The 23,783-nt window shown below is 38.1% G+C and overlaps 4 protein-coding genes and 1 pseudogene across 4 annotated transcripts; 1 reads left to right on the top strand and 4 right to left on the bottom strand.

Annotated features, from left to right (window-relative positions):
• On the top strand, nucleotides 3,277–4,110 carry LOC104766049. The gene has a single exon (XM_010489864.2). It carries the CDS (start codon nucleotides 3,310–3,312, stop codon nucleotides 3,925–3,927), a length of 618 nt encoding a protein of 205 aa, XP_010488166.1. The 5' UTR covers nucleotides 3,277–3,309; the 3' UTR covers nucleotides 3,928–4,110.
• LOC104766048 lies at nucleotides 4,060–6,296 on the bottom strand (annotated as a pseudogene).
• LOC104766050 (WD repeat-containing protein 3-like) lies at nucleotides 7,036–12,780 on the bottom strand. Its single transcript, XM_010489865.2, has 12 exons — nucleotides 12,416–12,780; nucleotides 12,020–12,235; nucleotides 10,788–11,909; nucleotides 10,418–10,540; nucleotides 10,086–10,267; nucleotides 9,516–9,747; nucleotides 8,416–8,625; nucleotides 8,075–8,203; nucleotides 7,873–7,941; nucleotides 7,572–7,694; nucleotides 7,433–7,483; nucleotides 7,036–7,345 (listed from the first exon to the last, which is right to left on the bottom strand). Exons 1-12 carry the CDS (start codon nucleotides 12,650–12,652, stop codon nucleotides 7,172–7,174), a joined length of 2,868 nt encoding a protein of 955 aa, XP_010488167.1. The 5' UTR covers nucleotides 12,653–12,780; the 3' UTR covers nucleotides 7,036–7,171.
• On the bottom strand, nucleotides 15,177–16,277 carry LOC104767715 (putative plant UBX domain-containing protein 14). Its single transcript, XM_019240873.1, has 3 exons — nucleotides 16,130–16,277; nucleotides 15,855–16,060; nucleotides 15,177–15,731 (listed from the first exon to the last, which is right to left on the bottom strand). The coding sequence occupies exons 1-3, from the start codon at nucleotides 16,275–16,277 to the stop codon at nucleotides 15,177–15,179; spliced, it is 909 nt and encodes a 302-aa protein (XP_019096418.1).
• Nucleotides 22,515–23,382, bottom strand: LOC104766051. The gene has a single exon (XM_010489866.2). The coding sequence runs from the start codon at nucleotides 23,287–23,289 to the stop codon at nucleotides 22,732–22,734; it is 558 nt and encodes a 185-aa protein (XP_010488168.1). The 5' UTR covers nucleotides 23,290–23,382; the 3' UTR covers nucleotides 22,515–22,731.

Here is a 23,783-nt window from a genome sequence, read left to right on the forward strand (position 1 = left end):
CATTCCGGTTGTTGGTACTCTTGACTTATGATTTGGGATCAAGCCAATATTTAACAAGACCACTCCATACCTGAGGATCAATCCACCGTGGCTTTGCCTCATCACCTTTGAGTTTCCACTTTAACTTCCAACTAGACACTTGATCACACATCCTATCCTTAAGCTTGTCTTCAAACTCCTTCCTCTTTCATTGATGGACCGGTCCCAATTGTATAGTTGCTTCCAAAAAAAAAGTAAATTAGTATTTGTTTAAAAATGACAAACAAAACATATTGTGTGATTGCAAGACATATTAGACTTACCGAAAAAGATTCATACCAACGGTCTACCACTTTAGTCGGCGTCTGTGTCCAATTTGCATGAGGCTCTTTGAAATCTCTTTCAAAGATGCTTCGTATAGTAGCGGCAACAGAGGAATCTTGGTCAAACCTTCAAACAAATTACAACATGAAAGGAGTGAATGATACTTGAATGATTCGGATTCAAGATGCAACTATGAAGACAAGCTTAAATGATACTTGTATGATTCAGATTACACAAGGTTCAGGCAACTATGATTTGGATTCAACAATTACAACTGTTACTATTTGGATTCGGATTCATGCAACAATTACAACTATGATTCGGATTCAATTACAACTATGATTCCTATTCAACATGCAACTATGATTCCTATTCAACGATTACACAAGGTTCATGCAACTTTCTTACCAGAGAGTTCATGGAGGTCGACGCGGGTCTAGCTTTGGTAAACCTCCACGCCCAGGACTATCGAGTAACTCTTCGAGGGTAAGATTGTTGAGACGTGCAGAAGCTCCTGTAGAAGACGAACGAGCGTGTGGAGACACCTCTTGATGAGGGTGAAGGAGAAGGAGTATGATAAGACGACGTCTGAGGTAGTGGTTGCGAGTATTAGAACCGGCGGGAGTCCGTGTATGGTTAGAACCTGTGGGAGCGGGTACACCTTGATCAGACAGGAACCTTGTGTAATCGTTGCCATTGAACATCTATAAGAAAATCAAAATCAAAATCAAAATCAAAATAAATCAGATCTAAGAGAGATTATAAACAATTGAAATAGAAACATCTGCAATAGAAAAACAAAGATAGATTAGGACTAATACCTTGACGGAGAAGAGCGGCGAATACGGAGAAGACAAATCGGGTTAGGGTTTGGCTTTGATGGAGAAGACGAAGAAGAAAGAGATTAGTGTTTGACGAGGAGGATAGAAACAAAGACGAAGAGAGATTAGGGTTAATACCTTGAAGGAGAAGAACCAATTAGGGTTTGACGGATCCGATTAGGGTTTGTCGGAGAAGAGGAAGAATAGCCGATTAGGGATTCGACGGAGAAGCTTAGGGTTTGCCGGAGAAGACAGAGAAGACAAAGGAGACTAGGGTTAGGGTTTACCGGAGAAGACGATGAAGAAGAGAGAGTTTGAGAGAATGAAGAAGAGCGGCTAGGGTTTCTGAGAATGAGTTTGAGCTTTGCTCAAACCTGCTCGTTTTTATATATAAATATTTGTAGCCTCGTAAATCCCTCGCAGACATTGCGAGGGATTAACTACGAACCCTCGCAAACTAGTCGCAACAACCGACAAACTGACCAATTAAAATTCACCAATTTTTCGAGGGATTAGCGTGAAGTAATCGCACATCCCTCGCAATTTGCGACGGATCTGCAAGACCAACAAATTTGCGATGGATCTGCAAGGCCCAATAAGAAATCCGTCGCAAATCCCTCGCACTATTATAATCAAATACATTTTATATACCAACATTATCCTCATTAAAATGTTAGACAATCAAAAGCTTAAGAAATAAAAATGATCCATTTACACTATATTTGAAATTTAAATTTTCATTATATGTGTAGATACTATATAATGGAAACTATTAGATGTATATACAAATAGTTTGCTATGTGTAGATGAAATTAAAGTAGGTTCATATTATTAGTGTAGATGAACATTGCTAAGTTCATGTTATTAGTTTGCTAAGTTCATATTTTCATATGCTTTGGAAATTAATCTCCAAAGTTTCTTGTCTCTTGATGCAATGTTAGTTAGTAATGTTCTTCTTTAATTTGCATGTAAAAGATCAAATTGTGAGGGAACCGTGAGGATTTAGCGAGGGATTAGCTAGAGTTAATCGCAAATCCCTTGTAATTTGCGAGGGATTAGCTAGGGGAATCCTTGCACATCCACCGCACATCCCTCGCAAGTGTATATATTTTTTTGCATCAACTTTATTTTCTTAATGATACAATCTCTATTAATTTCATGTTTTGGAAATGTTTTGGAAATTTCATTGTTCATATAGTTGGTGATTACTGGACTATGGACTCTATATTGCAAATATTGATCAAAACACTTGGTCATATGTTCATAATGAAAGTAAACCACATCTTGATTTACATTTATATATATATATATATCTTATATATGTGTTTTCTTTACACATGTTGATTCATCTCAAATATTTTTTTGTCTCTTGATGTTTTTACTGGGAACTTCACTTCAGAATTAAACCTAAACTCAAACCCTAAACTCAAACCCTAAACCCTAAACCCATAAAGACCTCACAAATCCCTCGCTTCTTCCTCGCAAATTTGCTACAGATTATATTACTCGCTAATTCGTCGCAAGTATGCGATAGATTTGCGAGGGATGTTTGAGGGACAATACCCTCGCAAATTTGCAAAGGTCCTCGTCTTCGTAGCAAATGACCCGCAAATTCATCGCAAATTTGCGAGGGCATTTATCCGTCGCAGATTTCCGTCGCAAAAAGCGGGTTTTCTTGTAAGTGTTAATAATGTAATTAACATCACAATGTAGCGTGTATATATATATATAACACAAAAACAAACACACTAAAAGACATTTAATCATCATGCAATACTTAAAAGTAGCCTCGTTGGTATAGTCTTAGAAATTTTTCGTACATCCAAAAGAGAAACTTCTCTTTAGATTCAGTCAATAACAAACGTGTGCTTACGAAGCTTTAGAAATTTCTTCTCGTTTAGATCCAAAACTTAATAACATATTACATATGTCTACTTTTCTTATCGATCAAAGAAAATAATAATCAACCGTTTTAGAAATTATTGAGTCTTCGTGTATAGACACAATCACAGAAGTGATGATTTGACTTGGTCAATGTTATTACCAATTCTTCTACGGTGTTACAACCCAACATCTCGGACCGGATCAATGGTTTATCATCCCAAACTGTTCTATAAATACCAACAAACGTATCAAGCCAAGAACACACTTTATAGTTTATACATCTAACTCGAAGTTCAAGCTAATGTCCGATACTTCTTCTTTGCTCATACCCAAAACAAACCCTCCAAAAGAAACCATGGCAAACAAATCCCTCACAGGCCTCGAGAGTCTTATAAAGCTTCTCCCAACAGGAACACTCTTCATCTACCTTTTACTCAACCCTGTTCTCACTAACGACGGTGAATGTACCACAGTTAATAAGGTCATGTCAAGCATCCTTGTCGGCCTTTGCAGCTTCTCCTGCGTGTTCTCATGCTTTACCGATAGTTTCAAAGGCCCCGACGGATCAAGAAAGTTTGGTATAGTCACCAAAAAAGGTCTCTGGACTTATGCTGATCCGGGATCTGTGGACTTGTCCAAGTACAAGGTCAGGATAGCGGATTTCGTTCATGCGGCTTTCGTGCTGGCCGTGTTTGGGACACTGGTGTTACTTGACGCTAATACCGCAAGCTGCTTTTATCCCCGGTTCAGGGAAACGCAAAAGACATTAGTCATGGCTTTGCCTCCAGCCGTGGGTGTTGCCTCAGCCGCTATCTTCGCTTTATTTCCAAGCAAACGGAGTGGAATCGGGTACGCACCAATTGCTGAGGAGGAGGTAGCTGCTGAGAAGGAGACCAAGAAAGCCTCCGTCTCTGCCTGAGATATGCAGCATATCATATGCTGCTTCTGTTGTTTCCAATCTATTTGTTGTAGATTGTAAAAGAATATGATCGTTTGCTTAAACATTAATTTAGTTCTTTGTAACCATAGCGATCAATATGTAAACTGAATGTTGTGTTGCATCTTAATATTATTAGAATAAACATTATCATCATATAAACAAGTGTTGTTCCTTAATTAGTGTCCAAACTTTACGAATTCATAAGATTCCAAGTTTCCATGTATCTTTCGACATCAAATTAGCTTTTATCCGAAAGATCTTCTGCTTTGCTTTCTTGCGCGACAGTTTGAAGCTACCTCGAGATCGCTCTTTGGTTATAACTAAATCGACTTTGACTATATGATGATCAGAAGTACCTTTGGAAGAAACAACTGAATAAGAGCCAGGAACAAATTCGTAAGGTGAATCTGGAGATGCTAGGATATAGTCCACCCGTGTCCCGTACTTGCATGTTCCTTGTACATCTACATCAGATCAATAATTTCACATATGACTATTACTATATGACCAACGGAAGAATAATAAAACTTCGCAAGTTAAGAGAAACAGAGAGACTAACCTTGTCCTTTGGCAATAATGACTACAGGCTCACATTCTCCTGCAAATTCTTTTGAGTCCAAGTATCCTTTTCCCTTGAGAAATCTCATCACTTCAACTCTAGGCGTTGGCTTTCCAGAATCCTCGTAATACTGTTCTTACATTTAACAGTTTTGGTTATATATGAAATGAAACAAACTAGAACTATGACCGGTGTAACGAAATGTCACCTTTACGATGTGGTTCCATCTTGCTATGGAATAATCAGAGCCATCAAGAGAATTCAAGCCTCCAAGCAGGATGTGGGGAGATTCATCTCCTCGAGTAATTGCATCGATTTGCTTCATCCGCCAGTTCTCATCTAGATGGTCAAGTTGAGTGCAATACACGTTTACATCTCCGGCCCATGGGACCTCTATAGTCACTTTCAACACATTCCTGCACACACACACAAAAAAAACACTTGAGTCGACAACACACATCAAACACCATGTCTCAGAACAGAAAACAAAGACATTGCATCTTCTATTGCTTCTACAACCTGAATATAATTTAAATTGAAAACAAAAACGCACTACCTAACTCTACAATTTAAGAGCTTACAGTTATAATCAATGCTTCAGGTTGTCTAAGACTCGTTAGTTAAGTAAAAGAAGACACCAGGAAGGACAATGATATAGTCAGAAGTTTTCTATCACCTAAAATCATCTGCATCAGCAATTCTCTGAACTCTCCACTTCTTTATAGGCCATTTTGACAGTAGGGCATTGCCAAACTCCGGCGCCCAGCTCTCTGCAAACACGTATTTCATACCTAACGCGGAGGCCAAATCTGATAACGGCTTCATAAGTGTCTCTTCTTCTGCTTTCACATCTTGCAAAGCCAAGATGTCCGCATCCAACTCTCTTAACAACTCAGCTATGCTTCTTCTGCTGCTGTAACCGTTAAAGCTTTCTTGATCCCACCAACAAGAAGGAAGACACACGGGAGACCTCATCGAGATACTTCCTCTGTTTTCTTTCCCGTCTTTATCATTCTCTACCATACTCAGAAATCTGTAGCTTTGTGATAAAGAAATCTCATTGTCTGGGAGATTAATGCAGACCTTTGGTTTCCTGGCTGCAGAAGAATGTAATGGAGACTGCTTCAGAATTCCTTTGGGAGAAGGGCATGAGATGTTGTTGATGCTATCTATATGACCAAGAAAAGCTGTTTCCTCCATGTTTTGCACAACAGGCGCAAGTGAGAACATTGCCACGTTAAACGTGGCAACCCGGATATGTCTTCTGGAGTTTGAGCTCAGATTGATAGAAGAAACTTCGGTTTCCGGGCTCTCCTTCTTCTCGCTCTCCACCTTGCTTTCCTGAACCTCCTGACGATAACTCTAGCCTTCACCCGTTTCCTGATAACCCATCGAATTCTTGAATAAAGGACACCAAGCTTCCTTCTAAACACACACAGCATGTAATCTCTCTGTTTCTCTGCTTCAAAAAATGGAACCAGCTAGAAAAGATTAACTCTTGTAGAGATTTCTTAACAAAGATACAAACTTTTCATGAGACAATGAAACAACAAGACTGTAATAAATATCAGATAAATAAAGAGATGAGATAATATTAAAAGTATTTGTGAAGAGAAGCTAAGAGCCAACTGCTCCAAATCTGTTGAGCGTCTCATCTAAAAAAAATGTCAAAACCTGCTACCAGAGAAGAAAAAAAAACAGCAAAGAACCAAAACCTTACCTGTTCATCAACCATCTCAAAGAAATTCTCACAAGTAGGTTAAACAGAAAACTGACAAGAAACTTATATAATATATATTCTATACAAAAACTAGACTTCTGTGAAGGATTTTAGACTGGTGCATGCGTTGAAAGATATGTATAAAGCAAAACTATTAGTTGACTTTATCAAACAAATTTACCAACCCCTGTGACCAAAATATATTTTACCAATTAGTTTGGCATGTTGCTCCTGAATGATTGATTTAGCCACACAAAGTCACAAACCTTAATTCCAAAATTGCTATGTTTTTTTCTATTACACAACTAAAAAAACATCTTACATTCAAACTTGCAAGTTTATCGATAAAAACATTGAACTTAAGTTCCTGCTCAAGCAGATCAGTAATCATTCATTCAAACACACCAAACTGAAAGAGCAACAAAAATGTTAAAAAAGCAAACTTTCAGAGTTCTCATAATCTCGATCGATTTGTGTTATGTAGATGGATGGAGCATAGAGAGAGAGAGAGAGAGAGAGAGAGAGGGAGAGACCTTGTTGAGGTAGGCGTGAGAAACGAACAGGTAGTGATAGTGACGGAAGCGCGTGTGAGAGGCAGCGCCATGGTTTCCGACGACTCCCACTATAGGATCACATCGCCGCATCAATGTCCGCCGTTTCAAAGACCTTCAACGTTAACCGGTTAATACTGGAGCTAAATTATATCTACCGGACTGGTTCAATCAGTTATTGAACCACAAATATTTACGAATTGCTCTTCGTAACTTTAAGAAATATATATTTTGGCCCTAGGCAAAAACAAATGTTATATTTTGATTTTGACGCTTTTTATATAAATTTCCACTGATTCGAACGAGTGTATTAGTAACAACATCAAAATTGAAATAATGTTACAGGCAAAATTGGATTAAATTAACCAGCCTTAAAAGTTTAATACTACATCATTAGAAGAAAGCATGGCCATGTCCTTCCTCTGGTTTCTTCTGCTTCTTCTTTCTCTTTTTCTCCATCTTTGTATCTGCTCGTGATGCCATACGTTTCGCTTGTTGTGACCTTATCTCCATTAGCTTCGCCTTTGCGTCTTTGAAGGGCGCATCAGATCTTGATGCCATCATTTGCTGTGACCAAAAACTTCACTTAATTACACCCACAAAGATGAGAGGAAAAAAATAAGGAAACATCATCAAAAGTGAAATGTGTTTTACCATGACATGATCCATGGCTGCCAAATTGAAACCGATTGTATCTTTGCATGCCTGATAAGTTCCAGATTCATATCAAAACCAATTCATCAATTAAAAAAACATATAGAAACCACCAACAACACTTTTCCTCTTTGCTAACCTTGATTTTTGGGTAAAGAGTATCCCTGAGAACGCTCAAGACTGGTCTGGCAGACGGCGTTGTTACCAACTGGTTGTGATGTGTCTGTACTAGAGTGGTGTCGAGCCTGCAAACCAGCTCTACCTGCAAGGATTTGGTGACAAACTTTAGAGAAATTCTAAGACGACAACTCGGGATCTGTTTTTCGTTCAATTACTCTTTCAAAAATATCACAGGTTGTTGAGTACATTCTACTTTACAACACAACTCCCGTCTGAGCTGAATTATAGAATCTAGAACACAAAAGGAGTATATAATTTACCTTTTCGGGAATTAGACTCCAGTCTTTCATGTAGCAAAAAAGCTTCAACGCATCTGAGAATGGTAGAGCCTACACAAAATCCACAAGAGGAAAAGGCGTTGATTAAACCTTGTATTGAGTACTAAACCTTGGATTCAGTATTAATTAAGGTACAACCAAGTAACTAGTAAAAACGATTGTTTGATAGAAGAAAACAACCTACCAGCAAAGTCTGCTCAAGATCATTTGTTTTCACTTTTGAGATGGCCCTGAGAACAAAATCGGATGGAGAATGCCCGAGCATCACAGCGTTGGGTAGGTATTCAGGAACTTTTCCCTTTGTTTTCTCCTCCTGGAAATTGGAAGGAAGAAAAATCACGATGCAAAGACCAAGTAGGAAACAAAGAAGCAACACAAGATATTGGCATAACCATATTAGCAAAAAACAAAGCACCATGGTCTCTATCTGGAAATTGAACTGAGCCCAATGGGGTTTAACAACAACTAGGGGGATATCATGTGCATACGTATCTATAGATAAACAAACAAAGTCACAATTCCCACCTCATAAGCAGCATAACGATTCTTTTCATCTTCTGCTACATCCAGGGCTTCTATAATTGAATCAGTAGCTGATAGCGTTTCTATCGTCTTCTTGCCAGCTAATGCTGCAACACCTTCCTCTGGAATTTCCTCCATTGGTCCATTCCTGTCAACTGATGCATTATCAATCTCAGACTCAAAAAGCTCTTCTAACCTCTTTTCCTTCTCCTCCTGCATCATTTACAGCAAAATTACATTAATTGGCCAGCCGCATATAGTAACTCATCAAAATATACTCAAGTAGACATGCAACCAAATCCACATTCACAACTACAATAGAAGAGTTTATTCTATTTGCATGATTTCCGTATCTAACCTCATCACGCAAATTTAAATAACTTCCAACAGTTGGGAATTACCTCGAGGAAGAAAGGTTCTTCAGAGCGATCCCAGCGACGCATAGAGCGGTCATGAGATCCTGTTACGAGAAAATCACCACGGTTACTGACAGCAAGGCACCAAATCTCTGCATGATGCCCTTCAAGCGTTAACAATAGCTCGAATTTGTCAGCGTCCCAATACTTGACGAGGCGGTCTTTCCCAATGCTGAATAGATAATGGGTATTCCGAACAAATTTTACACCCATGACACTGTAAAACCAAAACCACGTGTCACTAAAGCACCAGACAAATATTTTAATGACTCCTAGGAGTCTTATACACAAAATATAATATTTCCGGTAATAATCAACATTTTACTAGCCAAGTAAATCTGTTGGGAAGATGCTGGAAGAAAAAAGAGTTTTCTGATTATATCATGGCAAGCAATGGTCATACTTTTTTTTTTTGCATTTTTCCATTCTAAGTCTATTAGAGAGTNCAATCTCAGACTCAAAAAGCTCTTCTAACCTCTTTTCCTTCTCCTCCTGCATTATTTCCAGCAAAATTACATTAATTGGCCAGCCGCATAAAGTAACTCATCAAAATATACTCAAGATTTATGTAGACATGCCACCAAATCCACATTCACAACTACAATAGAAGAGTTTATTCTATTTGCATGATTTCCGTATCTAATCTCATCACGCAAATTTAAATAACTTCCAACAGTTGGGAATTACCTCGAGGAAGAAAGGTTCTTCAGAGCGATCCCAGCGACGCATAGAGCGGTCATGAGATCCTGTTACGAGAAAATCACCACGGTTACTGACAGCAAGGCACCAAATCTCTGCATGATGCCCTTCAAGCGTTAACAATAGCTCGAATTTGTCAGCGTCCCAATACTTGACGAGGCGGTCTTTCCCAATGCTGAATAGATAATGGGTATTCCGAACAAATTTTACACCCATGACACTGTAAAACCAAAACCACGTGTCACTAAAGCACCAGACAAATCTTTTAATGACTCCTAGGAGTCTTATACACAAAATATAATATTTCCGGTAATAATCAACATTTTACTAGCCAAGTAAATTTGTTGGGAAGATGCGGGAAGAAAAAAGAGTTTTCTGCTTATATCATGTCAAGCAATGGTCATACTTTTTTTTTTGCATTTTTCCATTCTAAGTCTATTAGAGAGAGGAAATGTTTTGCTAAAACCAGACAAAATTATAATATACACGGAAAAACTGAGTCCACATCATTCAGTATGTTATGCCATTTGAGAATTATGGTACGAATTGTGGAGGTACCTGTCACCATGAGCAAAGATAGACTTGTGACAATCACCAAAGTCCAAACCCCATATTTTCAAATTTTTGTCTTGAGAACCAGTTACAATCAACTCTCCATCTGATGAGATGTCAATGCACATCACAGGTAACTTGTGGCCATATAAGGAGAGGTAGAATTTTAGGGAATCCATGTAGAAAACCTGAAAGCAATATAAGGTCAGTAAGTTGATGTTACATAAGTCAAGGAAAATAATATTACGATAGATATGAATGTGGTTAGTGTATCATTTATATGACGTTACTTAAATTAGTTTTTTCTCGTTTAAATACGCCATTAACAGAATACCTACCTTCACTGTGGAATCAAGCAGTGCAACTGCTATATGTTTAGCATCAGGACTGATAGCAACAGCAAGTACATCGTCATTCATCTTCATGGACTTAACATTTGAAACAGTGAGCTTTTTGGTAGCCTGCAGATTATCAAACATGTTTTAATCAAATCATATTAGCATACTCTAACATACGAGTTAACACTAATAAACAATGTATCAGCTCATCAACAGCTTTAGTAATACTTGGCAGTTCCGGAAATCAAAGGCACAAAACAGGAGATGAAAAAGAAAGGAGGAGTGTAATGAAGCAATTTATAAAACAAAAATGCATCTTTTACTTATTCTAATAGAGGGAAAAAAAGAAACTGAAGGTCAGGAATCTCACCTGGCCAGATTTCTGTTTGACTTGGTACTCCCAGAATTTGACTTCATGATCTGCACTGACTGTGACGAACCCATTACCGTTTGGAATAGGTGTAATTGACCAAATAGTGCCACCATGAGCCTCCACTTCTTCCACTTTGGTAGCACTTCCTATATCAATGATTTCAAGAACCCCACTCTTGGTTCCAACAATACCATACTTGTTTTGGGGAACGATCAAACTGCATAATCCATATCCTGATTCAATAGTGCGGAGACAGGAACCTGTACTGGGATTCCAAATTTTGACTTCACTGTAACTGGTTGACATCAAAAGGGTGTTATCTTCACTGAGTGTAAGACTCCTCACGTCAGAGCGATGTCCTTGGTGTTCAATGGTAACAGTTTTCTCGTTTTCGCTGCTCTTAAGGGAATAGAATTCCAGTGAGTTATTATTCAAAGAGAGAGCTAATGTTCCTAAGGAATTTTTTGGGGGCATCGGACAAAAAGAGAAAGAGCTGATTTTTCTGCCAGCTCTAATGACTTGTAGAAGCTTAAAAACATCAGGGACAGTAAGACTCGAAACAGCATCCGTTTGTTCAATTTTGGCACCTGCTTCACCAATAGCGGTTGGATTTTCATCACCCAGTTTGGAAGTCTTCTTCTCTTTCCTGCGAAGCCTACGCTTTGCTTTCTGCTTTGCCTCAGCTTCATCCAAAACTCGGAATATTTCAATTGTTTTACCTGCCATTTGACAAGCCAGAAGATTTCCCGAAACATTAAATCTAACTCTTGCAACTCTATCCTTAGTTTGTCTCTGAATTTCTCCAAACGGCTTTAAAATTTCCCACTTGTTCTCTGTCGAGTGATCATCATTGGTTTTGATATCATTTGCAGTTGAATCTGATGCCAATGATCCATGAGATAAGTACTGCTTGACAGCATAAAATCTAAGTTCTTGATCAGCCGACCCAGTAACAACATATCTCTCCTCTGGATCAGCATCAACGGACCAGACTTCAGTATGATGGCCGCTAACTATTTGCATACAATGTTGAGTCTCAAGATCCCAGACTCTTAAGAACTTGTCCTTAGATGAACTAACAAGTTTCTTACCAGAATCCAAGAAAACAAGGTCTGTGACCTGCATTAGACATATGAATATTGCTTTGTCAAAAACAACAATGAAAAAAAAAATAGTATGAATCATCAAACACTACATGATACAACTTAAAAGCTAAGATAGTAAAGAACCTGATCACGATGCCCACGGAGACGAAAAAGGCCTGATTCACCAACAACATCCCACAAGATAACATCATTATCTTTACTTCCAGATGCGAGCATGGAGCCAACCTTATTGTAGCGCAAAGCAGTCACAGCCCCCTTATGGCTATTCAAATTAACCTCACAGGTTCCCTTCTCAGAATCCCATATCCTTATGCTCCCATCTGCATACCCAACTGCCACCTGGTTTTATCACACAGAATCAAACAACAGCAAACTCCTTATGAAACTCAATACTACAAAGCACCCATGAGTATTATTAATTTATCTTAAATTGTTCTCTTGGCTAAGCAATTGTAATTCAAAAAGGGCATTTTTAAGCAACCAAATTGATAGATAGAGTGAACAAACAAAAGTAAGTACCAAACTAGAAGCAGGGGAGGCGGCGATGGAGGTAACGGCGAGAGATGGACCGCCGCGAGAGGAGGAAGGAGTTAGGGTTTTGGTGCAGACACCTTGACGGACGTGCCAGATTCCGACCTTCTCCAACGCCGGAGCAAGTACATGCTTACCCTTAGAGTCGTAAGCTATGTTCGAATCCAAAGATGAAATCACGCCGAAAGAGGAAGCCGCCTCATACCTTAGGTAAGCCTTCACCATTCTCCAATAGAAAGAAAAAAAGAAGCTTTGATTGTATTTGTCTCTTCTTCTTCTTCTTCTTCTTCTTCTTCGTCTCCTTCCTTCTACTTCATTTAGCTTTTGGGTTCTAGGGTTTTGGAGAGGTTGAAGGCGTTGCTAACATCTAACTGTTATTTTTAATAAATTCTGATAAAGTCTTAAGGTTTTCGTCAATTCAATATTTGACCCCTAACTTTATTTTAATATCTTTGAAGCCCTTATTTTTGTTCTTTTAGTACAGTATTTTTTTTTTTTTTTGGGTGCAAACATATAAAACACATCCTTATGAATAGTTTTACATACTGTATGTTATACTAATATTCAAAAACTAATGATATTTCTCCAAAATAACAAATATAACCGTAAAGATCTCAAAAAATTCACTGGACCATAAATATACTAGTTATTTTGATAAAATTATTTAATTTATTGAATTTTCTATTTTTAAAGTTAAAACAAACCAAAAGAGCTACATAACTCATAATTTTGTATTTAATTATTTTTAAATGTTGATGTGTAGTTGTTCATATAATTTTCTTATATATTTATTGAATGTCTATATAACAATTATGGTTGTCTAAATGATACTATCTTTTGGAGCGCACGGCTATAAAACCTAAAGTCATTAAATATTGTGACAATTATAATATATTGCATATGTAGTTAATATGAAAAATAACTAGTAACTAGTAATATATTGCATACATTCATTATTGGATTAACTACATATGCAATATATTATAATTGTCACAATATTTAATGACTTTAGGTTTTTTCATATATAATATGTTTTGCCTATAAAACGATAGTTGTTATTATATACTCATTTACAATTCCGCCTCTATTAAAATAGATATATTCATTATTATTAATGTATATTATAATTGAGTTATAAATGAAATGTGTGATAATTTTATGTTTATTTATATTTAAATTTGAGATTGATTGGTAATCTTCTTATTGATTGACTGAATAGTAATATGTCTAAAACAAATAAGGTTATGAATTTGATAAATTTTGATTTTTTTATGAAGTAATGATTGATTTTGGATATAGAAATATGTAAACATGTTCATTTCTATAAATATGTTTGAGTTATGTTAAAATATATATATATATATATATATATATATGTAATTTAAATGAATTTAAATATTATATTTGAACGAATGAACATTATGACATTTTAAAAGTGGTCCTCAATTAATATTTTTACTATCTTTTCAATTTTTTATACGATTATTTTTGAAATTTATAGTGTTTTTTTACAATGTATTCATGTGTTTTAGCAATTAAAACAAAATAGAAAGAAATTGAAACTGATAAATCAAATTAATTTAAAACAAAACATAAAGTTCAAAATTATCAGATAAATAATTTTACATTTCTTTCAAATTAACACTCTACATGGTGATGTCATATGTCAGCATATAAACATTTACATATATAAATATGTTTAACTATATAATTATGTGGGAATCAACATAAGGATATACATATGTTAAATTTTATAATTGTAGGCAACTAATAATTATATAATATTGAAATAGAAAACAGAACTAAATTTAATATGTGGATTTAATTACATTAAATCTTATTTTAAAAATGCAACTACCTATCATATGTTTATAGCACTAATCATTATTTATTTAATCGTAAAGATTTGTTTCCCTCATTTGTATATTTTAATTGTATTTTTTTCAAAATAATTGAATGAGATAAGTGTAAGTTACACCGATGACAAAATCTGAAAATATTTTAGTCAGAGGGTAACTCACTAATTAAATAGACTTAAAATTTCATTGAAAATGACATGTATGCATGAAATTTCCGTTAATCACATGTAAAAATAAAGTTATTTTTAAAAATATCTCTCAATTAATATAAGAAATGTTTTCAAAAGTTTTATTTTTGAATTTATTATGAAATAACTCAATACATATATATATATATTGAAGAAATTTTGTAATAAATATTTTAGTAAAATGAGTTATCCCGCGATATCGTAGAGGCTCAATACCTTCACTAGTAAAAAATAGAAACAATATTATTAAATTGATAGGACATTATATTGTTTTTTTATATAATTAAAAAAAAAATGGGTATCAATCACGCCGCCATATATTAATGATATAAATGTCATGAGAAATTTCCAAAATTAGCTACTTTCCAATCTAATATGCGAATACAATACCTCTTTTTCTTTTCTTGTTTAAGACATTCGATAATAATATAAATAAATATATCTAATTTCGAATTATAAAATATAGATACCAAACAGAAATTTTAAATTTGAAGAAATCGCTGTAATTTACAGATTACTATTAAAAAAAAAACCTGAAAAACATTAAGTAACTTGTGAGAATTTGTAAAATTGAACTTTAATATTCGAAATAGATGAACCAAGCATAAGTTTTTAGAATTACAAACAAGAATGCAAGGGTTACTTCCATAATCAAATACTTCAAAGAGAAGATATAAAGAAGCAAACAACAAGTCGAAGTCTTCATTCCCAAGTAACCGAGACTATCGAATTATCAATCCCAGATTGATCAAACGTGGCTTTAGCTCCATAATCTAGAGTCTTGGTAGCACCAGGAATCGCCTGCACAAGCTTGAACGCCCTTTTCTCTGAATCCTCCATGTTAAAATAACAGAAAGACCAGAGAAGCTGAACCGGTTCGCTCTTGAGAAACTTCCTCTGCTTTCTTCTCCCATCTGGAAATCGAATGCACAGACTGCATAAAAGGCTTCGATCGCAGTCTCCTTTTGGCTCTTCTGTCAAAACTGGGAACTCAAACACGTCATCGCTTGACAGACAAGTCTCTTCAAATTCTTTCCCCCAAGAAGGAGGAGTCACAACGCGATCGTTGTCCCAAAACGTAGACATGTCTTGATGGTCGTCGTCAACCTGGCTGCTTAAAAAGCAAATCTTCTCTGTTTTAATACGTTTGTTGCTTGTCAGAGAAGCAACGTGTTCGTGAGGACCAACATCCTTGTACTTCATCAAATCCTCGAGAAAACCATGAGCTTCGATCATACCGCTCCATTTACGCATCTTCTGACCAGTGATGGGATCGATGAGGAGAATCACGGGAGCAGCAGAGTCGATATTGTAAAAAGTTGATATTTTATGTCCTTCGTTGGTATCATCGTAGACCTGCCACAAGAGGAAGCCAGATACGATGGCTTGAGACACGGCATCGTTTGACCATAAATCTCGGTTAAGAGTGTGGGACTGGGAAGCAAACTCTATCGTTGATTGGAGGTTTACGAGCAACCATAGATCCTCTATAGAGGCAGTTGCTTTTGCCTTTTCAAAGGAACCATTGAAAAGCAGATCCAGAGGAGGACGGTACAAGGAAGACAACCTAGAATCTGACGGTTCTTCTGGTGTCGAGTCGTCCCAGACATCTTCAGGACATACGGTTTTTTCTTGAGTTTGATGATGATGACGACGAGGGTTTCTCCTACAGATGAGAAAGAGGTTAACGGCATCTTCCAGATTCCAGCTAGTTGCCTCAAGGAATTGGAATGCAGTTTTCTCGGTTTGGCCTCCGGAAATCTCGATGAAAGATGCGATTAGTTCACTCGTTTCATTCTCCATTGCTTTCTGTGTTTTTGAGAGAGATAGAGAGAAAATAATATGTGGAAAACCTAAAAGACGAATTGAAGAATTTGTTAAGAGTGTTTATTTATAGAGATAAGAGAGGGACTCCTAAGTTTTTATTTTTCCTTTTCCTGCTCCAGTTTTGTTCAATGCACAACCGAAACAAAGAAAAAAGGAAACTTTTTTTGCTTTTTGTTTTGTTTGATATATTTTCCCTTTTTTTTTTTTTTTGGGATATTGTACACTGTCTGGTTTGAATTCCTATTAGATTTTTTTTTTCTTTAATATATTTCCAATTTCTAGAATTTTGTACATTTTTTTGTGCTTTCCTTTTTAATAGATCTTACTTAGTTTTTAATTATATATTTTTCTCTTCCCACTCTAATTTGTTAATTAAAAAAAAAAGACTTTCACAAACACTACTCTTAGTTGTTATATATTTTTCTAATAAAGTTATAATGTATAAAAACATTGCTCTATTTTGATATTCCCAACCTATGTTCATTAATTTGACAAAGAAACGTCCCTTGCAGCCTTGTTTGTATCTTTCTCTCCCCCAACCAACATGCTCGAGTTTGAACATTATTAAGAGGAGTGTATGAAATTTAAGGTTACCTTTACCAGGAATCGAAAGCAACATAGACCGAAAGAGAAACATTTTTTTTTTGTCTGAATGTTAAATTATATTCACCAAAAAAGACTGTTGCACAACTTAATGCGGCATTTTAATGGAAATTAACAACAGAGGTAAAGCAGAAAGTAGTTTGAAGTATATTAGATGGGGTGGGTTTGAAACCAGAGTTGTAGACCATTCTCATAGCCAGGAAATGTCAACAATGAGAACAGCCTATTGCGGACAGTCTTGTCAATGAAACAGAAGAGACGGGAGGGAGGAGTGGGGCTTCACCATGTCGCCGAGCATTCCGTTCCCGCCAGATGATGTGGAGCATGGCTTGGAAGACATAATGTAGAATGAAACGATGGAGGCGAAGGGTGGAGGAATCCACGAGCAAAGCAGTCAACTGATCCCAGTGACTGGTGTACTTGATGCCCAGCAGAGTACTAGTCAAAGTAGAAAAAAAGATGGTTCCTTGTTTCCTGATGGCCTTGGCAGAGAACACAATCGCCGGTAGCATCAGAAGTCCATTGGATAAGTTTATCGCCAGTCAAGAGTCTGCTAAAAGAAGCAAGCCAAGAGACAAAAATGAATATTTTGGTGTCGAGTGAGAGAACCACACCCCTTTTGCCCAAGCACAAGGAGGGTGTTGTTGTCGAATCATGTGCCAGGTAGCAGAGTTTGAGAGTTGAGACTTGTAGGAGCCATTCTGTTGTTGCCAAAGGGAACGATCGCACCCTAGGGGCTGCACTGAAAGACGGATGGAGTGCAGCTCTTCCTCAAGCCTATTCAGTAACTTCGACCGATGCCGACGCCTACGATGCAGAGTAAGAGCCTCTGCTACCGTACTCTGTTTTGGTATCCCCATATCAATGTATCCTCTAGCCCCAAACAGAACAGATAGTTGCCCAAGAGGGCACCAAACATTGAACCAGAACGAAGTATCAAGCCCGAAAACCACCTCCACTTTATGGAAAGGTCTGGCTAAGTTGCGATATTTTAAGATTTTCCTCCACATCCAGGAACCATTCACAGTTGTAGCACTAACAGACCAGAAAGCATCACCTCGAAAGAGGTTCTTATGAACCCACCGGACCCATAGAGAGGGACCTACAGAGACAAGTCGCCATATAAGTTTGAGAGTACAAACCGTGTTCGTATCAGATAGACGGCGGAGACCCAAACCTCCCTCATTAGTCGGCTTACACACATCAACCCATGAGACCTTTGCTTTTTCGTATTAAGATCCGGACCGGACCACAGAAAAGCCGATAACAAACTTTCAATCTCCTGCAGACATTTCTTTGGCAAACAAAAAGCGGAGAGCCAGAAGTTGGTGAGACTTAACAGCACAAATTTGATCAGTTGAAGACGACCCGCAAAGGACAAGAAGCGACCCGTCCAGGAGGTTATACGTAGGCGAATACGTTCAATGAGTGGCAAATAATCTGCTTGTGTCATTGATCTGGTTAGGAGCGGTAGACCTAAATACCGGACAGGAAGAGAACCAACTTCAAAAGGAAAGTGTTGAAGGATATCTTGTTGTTGCTCAGGCGTTGAACCAGCCATGAAAAGGGTAGACTTCTCAAGGCTGATTTTAAGTCCCGATGCTGCAGCAAACTGATCAAATACAGCCAAGGTTTCGGCTATAGAGCGAGCACTCCCATCTATGAAGACTAATAATATGTCATCAGCAAAACAGGGGTGAGTGAGACAGAGGGACTGACAGCGAGGATGGTAACCTATGCGACGATCAACTGCGGCTTTGTCAAGCATTAGAGACAGCACATTCATACAAATGACAAAGAGGTATGGAGATAGAGAGCAACCTTGGCGTAACCCTCGTGTACTCTGAAAATAACCGGCTAACTCTCCATTAACCTGAACAGAGAAAGAGGCAGACCCAATACAAAGCTCAATCCAACGTATAAAAGCAGCAGGAAGGTTGATAGCCTTGAGGATGTTGAGCAAAAATGGCCATTGCACTGAATCAAAGGTCTTAGAGATATCGATCTTCATCTTGCAGCGAGAGGATATGGATTCTTTATGATAATCTTTAACTAGTTCTGATGCTAACAACAAGTTCTCCATCATAAGTCTATCCTTAATAAAGGCAGACTGGTTAGGAGCAATGAAGGATGGAAGAATAGCCTTCAAAAAATTGGCAATAATCTTAGAAACAACCTTGTACAACACGTTACAACATGATATAGCGCGATAGTCCTTCATTTCCTTTGAATCCGACTTCTTAGGAATGAGAGCTAATATTGTCGAGTTAACACCTTTAAGGAGGAACTCCTTAATAAAAAAAGATTGAACAGCAACAATGAAGTCATTACCCAATATTGGCCAAGTTTGCTTGAAGAAATCAACGGTGTAGCCATCTTGACCAGGAGCCTTATACCCTGCCATTTCAAAGAGAGTGTTGCGAATCTCCTCTGCATAAACCATTCTTAACAACCCAACATGGTCCGAAGCAGAACAACGAAACGGTACCAACTGTTCTATCTCATCAACGGTGACACCAACGAAATTTAACAGAGTATGCGTGAGAAAGTCCTTGAAAAACCTCACCGCCTCCATTTTAATCTCAGACTGAGATTTAACAACCAAACCATCATAGCAGGTTATCTCTCTTATTGCATTGAGCGCCTGTCTGGACTGAACAGCAGAGTGAAAACATTTATTATTCTTGTCACCAACTACCATCCAATGAAGCTTGCAACGTTGGTGTAAGAACTTTTCCTCAAGATCTGAAATGTGGTCCCATCTCTGGAAAGCCTCAGCCTCAGCCGCAATGGATACCGGAAAGGGGTTAGAGAGGGAAGAAGTTTGACGATCACAAAGAACTTTGTGAGCCTCCTCCACCTGCTCTGATAGCTTACTGAGCTTCTGACGACCTAAAGCACGTAGGATGGGTTTGAGAGCCTTGAGTTTCTTCGCAAAAGGAAACATGGCCGAGGTGGAATTGAATAGACTCTCAGTACCATCCCAGAAAGTTTGCACTGTTGACTGGAATTCAGGGAAAGACATAAGCACATTTGAGAACTTAAAAGGCCCTCTCGGTTTATGGATTTGAGTTCCCATAGTGAACCTGCAACAGAGATGGTCAGAGACACCTCCCGAGTCAAACACACCGTAAGCATCAGAAAAACTGCGGCTCCAAGCCTCACTGATCAAAACCCGATCCAACTTTTTGCAAACAGAGCCTTCATCCCGCTTTTTACTCCAAGTAAACAGAAGACCATGATAATTCATGTCCGCTAGAGCACAGTGGCGAACAAGGTCCTGAAAATCTCTCATACCACTTGTGACAGTAGGAGAGTCATCAAAATTTGAATGTTCCTCGACATCAAGTGTTTCATTAAAATCCCCAACAATTAACCAAGGTTTATTGGCGAACAATGGATAATCATAGTGATATCTAAGGTCAGACCATAGCTCCTATCGTTCCTCAGCTAGGTTCGACGCATAGACAAAAGAAACAAAAAACTCAAGAGTATCCCCCGACATTAGAATATAACAAGTTACAACCTGTCCACTCTTGAATACTGGAGTAACTCGCACATCCTCTTTCCAAACCACCCAAATTCTCCCAAGACTATTGTATTCATAATTCGTAATAAAAGACCATCCCCGAAACATTGAAGAGATGATTCGAGAGGCCTTATTTTCCTGGACACGCGTTTCAAGTAAGCAGCCAAAATGTAAGGATTCAGCTTGCACCCAAGCACGAACAACAAAATGTTTTTTAGATTTGTTGAAACCGCGAGTATTCCAGGAAAAACCCGACATTAATGACGTTTCCTGGAGTTCTTCTTGCTCGAGCTGCCTAGGGGAGCACCCTTAGGCGGCTGAGAAAGAGACTCCGAGGAGGACTTAGTTGAGAGTTTTGTCTGCCGCGGGAGGGAAGTGCGAATGGAGGAACTCACTGGACCCTGCTTCGCATCAACACCAGTACTTTTCGCAGTCTCCACAAGGGGACCTGACGAAGAAGTGGCGCCTGGAACCTCCTCAGACTCCCCAGAGTCCTCAGAGGCGTCCCCTACATCACCAAGAACAGAGAACCGAGAGGCTAAAGTAGTATCAGGACCAACAGCCGCTTTATTAGCAGCTTTCTCAGAACTCTCACAACCTTTTCCAGGAGAGACAACAGACCAACCTGTCTGATCCTCTTCACCTAGTTGATTTGAGACGTCAAACGAAGCTGAGCTAGGAGAACTAGGAATAACAGGATTAACAACAGACAGCGCCTGTTGAACCGGGGCTAGCGGAGGAGGGACTGCAGATTGTTGGGCCACATTGTGAGTAACAATCTCACCCTCCTCAACATCAGCCAAGAGAGACTTCGGAGGAGACGAGGGCACTGTCACACAAACCTCAGCTGAATGCCCCCACTTTTGACAACAAGAGCAACGGGGAGGAAGCCACGAATATTGGAACTCAATAGTGACATCCTCCTCCTTATTCAACTGAAACCGAAATGTACTTGGCAAGGACTTTGTTAAATTCACCTCCACAAAAACCTTGGCCTCATCAAATTTGCTACAGAGTTCTGTATCAGGGTGTAGTCGGATAGGATTACCAATTGGACTAGTTAGAAAACCGAGACCCTCCTAGGAAAATAACGAATGAGGAACGTTCTTAAGAGTTACCCACAAGGGCATGGATGTGATCACCGGCTGAGCGTCTTCAGGAAGAGGAGACCACTTAGTTAGCATCATTGGAACACCCGCAATATTCCACATCCCATGCCGTAGTACACGTAACCGCGTAGATTCATCACGGATACGAAAGCGAACAGAAGTAGCAGAATTCTCATAGACATCAATACGTAGAGACGAGTTGCCAAGGGGCCAAATCTTGTTAACAATGACATGGATCTTAGCCACATGAGGAGCCGTCGAAGCAAACCTACCCACCAGAAAATCATCCCACAGAAGAACAGAGTCTTGAAGCACCGTATCAGGAACCGCAATTGTAGGAACACCATCAACCAAACTTATATCAAAATTGTATTTTTTAAGTAAAGGACGCTTAGTCACTAGTAATGTATGATTGTTGTTTACTATGAGGAGAAGCAACCTCCTCCGGAGAAGAAGCCGGCACACCCGGCTCCGACATGAAGGCACACCGGCGGCGGCCGTCACACAAAACCTAGCATGGAAGGAACGGAGCAAACCCTAAAATCACCCTTATTTTCGCACTTTTTTTTTTTGAAAGAGAAACATTGGACTTCAATTATAGCAATTGGGATATAAAAAACAGCGATAGCAATAGTAGAAAAGCAAACACACGTGCAAGTGCCATGGTGTTTAATTAGGAACTAGTTATATATAATAATTGAATGACTAACTGACTATCATCTAAACTAAATCAAGAACATACATGCTTTAATCATATTATTCTTTTTAACATCCACAATTAATTATCCTTGCTAATTTCTTCCAAAAATAAAAGGATATATAGACAAATAAAGAACGTAGGAATTTGGCTAATGAATCGGCCAGTTTGGTCCAATGGTTAAAAAAAAAAAAAAAATCTTTAAATTCTTGTTTACTTAACATCCGTTGATTTCAATAATGCTTGTTCACTAATAGCATAAAAATATTAGCTAGTACTGTAAGATACTTATGTTATACTGTATTACCTTGAATTTATTAACAAAACAAATGGGAAACTACCAAATAATGAAATAAAACACACAAACATCACATATGATCAGCACTCACCAACATAAATAATAAATCAGAGAAGGAAAAAAAAAATCAAGATTACAATAATTATTTATTCAACTTTAGTATTTCCCATTCCACGAGTAAAACACATGCGATATCATTTCATCACGGAAGCAATATCATCCTCATTGTTGTCCGAAGGGTTACCAATTCCATGACGTCTACTAGGGAACACCGTGAAAACAACGCCGGAGATAACTCCAATCACCGGAGGCAAAACCATGAGAAAGATCTTTCCAGTGGAGCCAAAGCCAGGGTAGAAACAATTCACAGTGTTTGCATCCAGCAAGGAAATAACACTGAACACGATAAGAGAGAAGAAAGCGTGAACGAAATCTCCAACTCTAAGCCGTTTCGAAGACAAATCCACGGAAGACGAATCTGGCCAGAGACCTTTCACGGTAGCGACTCCATAGTGAACGTAACCGTCTCTTGTTCTGTAACTATCGGTGAAGCAAGTGAAACAGCAAGAGAATGCACAGACGACGATGAGAGCTCCGGTGAAGTATTTGTTGATGAGGAGGCAATGCCCGTTGTTGGTTAGGACAGGGTTTAAGAACTGGAATAGGAAGACGGTTCCTGTAGGGAGGAGCTTGATGAGGTCTCCTACACCTGAATAGGTTCGGTCTCTTATGGCTTTGAACGTTTTCGACATTCTATTCTTCTTGTTGTAAATTAGCTAGGTTTTTAGGCTTGTCGTTTGTAGCTAGCTAGTGTTCTTTGAATGTGTGTCTTCATGAAAGTATTGTTATGTCGAGTGTTTATAGGAAGAGAGAGACAGAGGGAGATTGCTTCTACGTAAAAACGGGTTTGGTGTTGCTTATACTCTTTCAAAAAGTTGGGGGAAAATTTTAATTATAATTAGTTTTATGCTTTTGGGGTTTGTTTTTGTTACCCTTTTTAGTATTTTGCGGTTTGTACTAGAACACGTGGCTTGAAGGGTTAGGTTCGTTATGTTTCGCTTTCTCCCATATATTTAGATACAAAATGTGTGAAATCATTTTTAATGCTCCATTCCATTTGATGTCATGTCACGCATATCGTCATATAGGTCGTCGATGGATCGGGTAGTCCAAAACGTATCGAGTGTATAACAAATGTTTGGTTAATACTTAATTATTAGTTTATTACCTACATAAAAAAAGTTTG

This window comes from Camelina sativa, chromosome 19 (genome assembly GCF_000633955.1).
Source record: "Camelina sativa cultivar DH55 chromosome 19, Cs, whole genome shotgun sequence".
Taxonomy (NCBI): domain Eukaryota; kingdom Viridiplantae; phylum Streptophyta; class Magnoliopsida; order Brassicales; family Brassicaceae; genus Camelina; species Camelina sativa.

Coding starts and splice junctions, on each gene's coding strand:
- LOC104766049 (XM_010489864.2), top strand. CDS start 3,310: ATGTCCGATACTTCTTCTTTGCTCATACCCAAAACAAACCCTCCAAAA.
- LOC104766050 (XM_010489865.2), bottom strand. CDS start 12,652: ATGGTGAAGGCTTACCTAAGGTATGAGGCGGCTTCCTCTTTCGGCGTG. Junction 8,626..9,515: donor AAGAACCTTTCTTCCTCGAG/GTAATTCCCAAC, acceptor TAAATGATGCAG/GAGGAGAAGGAAAAGAGGTT. Junction 8,204..8,415: donor ATCGTTATGCTGCTTATGAG/GTGGGAATTGTG, acceptor TCCAATTTCCAG/GAGGAGAAAACAAAGGGAAA.
- LOC104767715 (XM_019240873.1), bottom strand. CDS start 16,277: ATGGAGAATGAAACGAGTGAACTAATCGCATCTTTCATCGAGATTTCC. Junction 16,061..16,129: donor CATCTGTAGGAGAAACCCTC/GTCGTCATCATC, acceptor ACTCGACACCAG/AAGAACCGTCAGATTCTAGG. Junction 15,732..15,854: donor ATGCCGTGTCTCAAGCCATC/GTATCTGGCTTC, acceptor ATCACTGGTCAG/AAGATGCGTAAATGGAGCGG.
- LOC104766051 (XM_010489866.2), bottom strand. CDS start 23,289: ATGTCGAAAACGTTCAAAGCCATAAGAGACCGAACCTATTCAGGTGTA.